The following is a 6,000-nucleotide window of genomic DNA, read 5'->3' on the forward strand; positions in this document are numbered from 1 at the left end:
ACCACTGGAGCCAGAAGACACAACTTCAGAAGCTGCTCTCTGACTTGGACTGGAGGATGGGCTTGATATATGAAGAGAGACTTCGCACAAGACAAGTGCTCGCTCAAAGGTCATTGCGGTAGCAATGGTTAATTTTAGTGTCGAATGTTGGGAAGCAAGACAGTTCATGAATAACAAAGAAAGATGACAAGCAAAACATGCTTGTCATACGTATGATTTACAGTTACAAGGCTGAGAGGAGTCTATTGTGTAATGTAGTCTGTAATCTCAATCAGGCAAAAAAAAAATTGATTGGCAGTGAGCATTTATTACTGAGTGGTATTTGTTGAAAAAAGTCTGATGGTATTTTAAATTAACGGAATATATTAATAGAATACTTCATGATCTGTCTCAACTTCAGACTAGTCAGTTCAATACAAAAATATATTTCCTAAGGCATCTTCCTCTATCCATTTCTGTTAAAGTTTGTTTAGTAATGTTTTCTCTTAAAGAACATATACGGAAGAGTGTGTATTTATGTCAGAGTATGGTTTTTTTCTGGTAGCAGTAAAAGTCTATTTCATGATCACTCTGGGTCTAACATCTTAGTTTTACTGTTTGAGTTTTTCTCCTGCTCCTTTTACACCATCATTAATACCATGAAGGGCTCTGCCAGTCTTTCAGGTATACGTAAAAAGGATTGCGATCACGTTCTCTTAATAAGAATAGACATGATAAAAGTGAAGTAATGTGTGAAGATACAGATGGGCAACAAGTTAAAGGTTGAACCAGAATAAATGAGTCAAGCATCATAACGAATACAGATTTTTCTATGGAAGTGTACTGCATGATACAATTATGCAGTTAACATCCCATGTATGAAAAGTATATGGCAGTTTGTGTTTCATGTTCGATAAAAAGTGACAATTGGTAGAACCTTTTGAAAAGTATTTTTCCAAATGGAGGTATTTTATATTAATCATTTACTGGGTTACCATCCACATTTTATATGTTATTAGATGTCGAGTTCCAAATGTCATGAAAAGCCTGATGGAAAGACAGAACTTAATGTCAACCAAACAAAATACAGTAGACAGTGATATTTTTGTGTCTCCAAAATGTATTATGTGAGAAATAGCGGTAGAAAAGCCTTGGTGAGCAAATATTGATACACATCCACTCTTTATAAAGAGTAACAAAAAATACACACATTTTTGAGAACCAGAATGAGAAAGATACACGTATGTCATAACAAAACAGAAATCCACAGCAGCCCTACCACTACACACTAAACACAGTTAACCTGTTCATAATCTCTGACACTCCCAGGATAATCAACAGCAGGCCTGGGACTGAGTAAATCCCAAATATTCCAGACTAGTAGTTGTGCAGGTTTGAACACAGGGCAAAGCGGTGGAGTAGTGTGCCCTCTGCAGTTTGAAATATGTCACATAAGGCAGAGTTCCCAAACCTCTCCTTGAACCCCCCTGGACATTTATTTTTTATATAACCCCCAAGGAGGGGTTTGGGGAATCCTGATGATATTCAATGTAATATCTTGAACTTCATGAGACCATGTATGTAGCAGGTATGAATGCTACTGTAATACTGTAGTTCCTTCTCCCATTCTGATGGCATCTGTTGCGAGCAGTTTGACAGATTGAAATGCGTCATAGAGACGGATAAATGTTTGCCTGAGGTGGTGCGAATGATGTTGCACCCATCATACATGTAGGTCTGGTGTTTTCAAACGCAGGAAGATGTTTTCTAGTGTTGTCTGAATGCAACAAAGGAGCTCAAGGCACCTTCTATGTATGCTTCTCCAGTGGCCTTGGTATGTATTGGGATGTTTTTTTACCCACTTTTGTACCCCAAAGTGTTGAATTTCAAATCAAACAATTTCTGTGAGCTTGACATGTACATTCTCATCTTATATCTGAGGGTATTGGTGTACATGGTTATAAATTAACACATGCAATAAATACCTGAAGTATGCAATCCGCTGACCCCACACGGAGCTGGGTATCTTCTCTGGTGATCTGCCAGACCTGTAATGTAGCCATCTTCAGCCGTCTAAAGAATTTGGAGATACTGTATTCATGTGTGGTTTCTGAAGTTCTGCAGGTTAATGAGGCAATACTTTTGATTTGACTAAAAGGGCTTTTGGTTGAATAAAATAGTTCACTGTTTTGGTCATTTTAACATGAATTTGACAAAATCATCATGTGACAAATACATTTCAGTCAAATAACTAGGCTTAATCAAAAAAGGACTCCAAAATCAACACTGCCACAATGTAGCCCCACAGAAAAGCTTTAGGTGTTTACCATAGTAAAGAATGAGGTGTCTCCGTTAATATTAATTTCAAAGAAAAGTGTAATTTCTGCTTTCAGATGTTCACAGAAGTGGTGGGTTAATCTGCCACTCTCTGATTCAGCCCGATGTCCATGTAGTTTGGGAGAAAATAAATGGGCTGTAATCTGAGATAATAACATTGCACTAAATTCTCTTAATCTCATTATATAGAGCTCAGTCCATATCAGGCTACAAATTATTGATAATTTTTACCTTAAATCAGCAAACTATATGTACACATCTGGACAATTTGGTTCCCCTTGTCTAATGAATATGCACTGTTGACTAAATCTGTTGGTCATTATTAGTTGATATGTTTGAGGATAATATGATAAATTTTCCTAAACTGACTCAGATTATTAGGAACACCTGTTCAATTTCTCATTAATGCAATTATCTAATCAACCAATCACATGGCAGTTGCTTCAATGCATTTAGTGGTGTGGTCCTGGTCAAGACAATCTCCTGAACTCCAAACTGAATGTCAGAATGGGAAAGAAAGGTGATTTAAGCAATTTTGAGCGTGGCATGATTGTTGGTGCCAGACGGGCCGGTCTGAGTATTTCACAATCTGCTCAGTTACTGGGATTTTCACGCACAACCATTTCTAGGGTTTACAAAGAATGGTGTGAAAAAGGAAAAACATCCAGAATGCGGCAGTCCTGTGGGCAAAAATGCCTTGTTGATGCTAGAGGTCAGAGGAGAATGGGCCGACTGATTCAAGCTGATAGAAGAGCAACTTTGACTGAAATAACCACTCCTTACAACCAAGGTATGCAGCAAAGCATTTGTGAAGCCACAACACACAACTCCATCAACTGCAAGATGCTGTCCTATCAATATGGGCCAACATTTCTAAAGAATGCTTTCAGCACCTTATTGAATCAATGCCACGTAGAATTAAGGCAGTTCTGAAGGCGAAAGGGGGTCAAACACAGTATTAGTATGGTGTTCCTAATAATCCTTTAGGTGAGTGTATAAGTACCATTGAAAATGACCCCAAAGTTTTTTTTACACTTCACCCCATTGCTTCAGAGTCACCATTATCCCATTATCACCATTATAGTCACTTTCTAAGGGTGTCTCAAGGAGAGGAATATGTCCAGTGAAGACATATAGTAAACGTGTTTCCTGTGTTAAAAGGACTAATAATAGTACCTTGCTAATTATTAAAAAAACGCCTGGATTTTCCTTGAGGATTTTTAAATAATCAGATGGAAATCATTGTCCAAGTGGCAGGTGCTACAGACGCTACAGGTAGTAACATGAAAAAGCACATTTTCAAACTACACCCTTCAAAAGGATTTGACAGCATATTGCTTTCATTCATATTTGTTTTCATGGTTTAATGGGAGACATTAAAGATGCCTTCAAGCCGCTTCATGATCATCATTAAATAGCAATAGCTTTTTATCTCAGTTCTCACCAACAATGTTGCTGATTAATCATGTGGTCAATCATGAACAATATTTGTGTTGTTACTACTAACTGTAGTAACAACACTGTAACAACACAATACATAGGAATTGCTGTTTATTTGTGCTGGGAGATTTGACAAATGTCCCTGACTAGTATGACTACTTATCAATACTATAGATCAAAAAAAAATTATATATATATACTTGCATGTAACAACAACATATTTTTATCTAAGTTATCAACATGGTAATATGCATGGTAACTACCAATGTGTAATTAGAAAATTATTACTTACATAGATAGTGAAAATATATATACTAACATAAAATTGAATAACTGAAGTGTGATTACACAGTCCTTGTTCCAAGTGTGTAGGTTAATACCTGATACCACTATATACTATATGTAATAGAAAATCCTACGTAAACATTATGTTGTTACCACAGTTATTACTATGTTAGTTACATAGTAAAAGGGACAATGCAACACATTACTGAATATACGTAACATATATACATACTCCCCTCCTCTCACTAACATGCATACATACCTCGAACAGCAAAAAAAAAAGAATCAAGAAAAAAAGCATACATGATTGACATAATTATTCGACAACAGGTCTGAAAACCATTGTTTGCCCTCTGTTACTGTTCTGGATTTTGCCAAATACTCTGAAAGGCAAAAGCATATATAAAGGGGTCCAAACAACTGTTAACAAAAGTGAGGGATTTAGCGAAGTCTCCTGTCAGTTCCAGGAAGGTCTGCAGTTTAGCAGATAGAACAGGGTCGGAATACTTGAACAAAATAGCAAAAATGTCCACAATGTTAACAATAAAACAAGGAAACCAGAGAATGACAAAGGTAACCGTAATTGTGAAGACCGATTTTGTCAACCTTTTGCTGCTGAAGAGGGTCGTCTGATTGACTTTCTTGTGAAGACAGAAATAAAAGCTGACCAGAATGGAACTGAGAACAAAAACAAAACAATTCTCAAAAATGACAGCAGCCGCTCTTTCCCAGTCTGACTTGGTGTGTCTTTGACATGTTAGATGTGAGCCCTTTTTCACTGTATTCCTTGTTGTAACAGCAGGCCCAGTAAGAACGCACGCAAGTCCCCACAGTGAAACTAACAGTGACAATTCACCTCTTCTGCCCAGCTTAGCCCATTGATGTGGGTAGAGAACTGACACGTAACGCTGCACACTCATCATAGTCAAAGTCATGATATTGACATTCAGGCTGCAATAGACGATGAAGGAGAAGAACTTGCAGAGTCCACGGCCGAGATGCCAACCAGACAGGAGTGAGGACATCCAAGCAGGGAGGGTGGACAGACACAAGATGTCAGAACAAGCCAGATTCAGCATCAGTTTCAGGGTAAAGTTGTCCTTTTTTTTTAGCTGCCGAAGAATTACCACCAAAACCAGTATATTTGCAGGGAGGCCCACTAGACAGCACAGCCCCATCAGTGTACTGGACACAATGTTGCCAACATTCCCTGAGATGATGTTGAAGTTGGAGTCGGTGATGTTGGTGATGTTGGAGTCGGTGATGTTGTTGATGTTGGAGTCGGTGATGTTGGAGTTGGTGATGTTGAGCTGATCCATGAGTGAAGACTGGAGAGAGATTGATGTAATGATGACCCTCTTCTAAACACCCTGGTTGGTGGCTGTTGTTAAGCCCAGCAGAGTACCTTCAAGATTGGTCATGATGGCTTTGCACAGTACATATGTAGGAAGAGTTAAGAGTTACCTTCTCTGAAAGAACCACAAAAGTCTAAACAGGAAGTGGTTAGCACTCTTAAAAAATATTTAAAAAACCAACTGAGAACTTGGTCTCTGTCAGTGCCAGTTATATAACATAAAAAAACTTCATACATGGAAATCCACACGGAAATATAAAAAAATACACAATTAGAGTAAAAAGTTAATATATCAACAATGTTCTATACATACCAATATGTCAAGTATATTCAGCTTTGATATAGTCACTGTAATAGTACTGTGCCCATGTCTAATAACAATTTGATATCTGTTCAAATGCACTTTTGTGTTAAGAGAAACAACTATATATTTACCAATGAATCCAGAACTTTTGCAAGGCTTGATAATTCAAATATACATGTACAGTAGGGCGATAGTTTTGTCATTAGTATACACATGGACAGTTTTCCACATTTCAGCGATCATCCTAGAAATTAATGGCAGGTTAAAAATATTCATTCAAACTCCAAAGATGAGTCCTGCA

At 37.6% G+C, this 6,000-nt stretch overlaps 1 protein-coding gene across 1 annotated transcript; it reads right to left on the minus strand.

Moving 5' to 3' along the window:
* Positions 1-4,365: 4,365 nt before the first annotated feature.
* On the minus strand, positions 4,366-5,462 carry LOC117593321 (apelin receptor B-like). The gene has a single exon (XM_034288024.1). It carries the CDS (start codon positions 5,358-5,360, stop codon positions 4,398-4,400), a length of 963 nt encoding a protein of 320 aa, XP_034143915.1. The 5' UTR covers positions 5,361-5,462; the 3' UTR covers positions 4,366-4,397.
* Positions 5,463-6,000: the final 538 nt, after the last annotated feature.

Source organism: Esox lucius, chromosome 2 (genome assembly GCF_011004845.1).
Source record: "Esox lucius isolate fEsoLuc1 chromosome 2, fEsoLuc1.pri, whole genome shotgun sequence".
Lineage (NCBI taxonomy): Eukaryota > Metazoa > Chordata > Actinopteri > Esociformes > Esocidae > Esox > Esox lucius.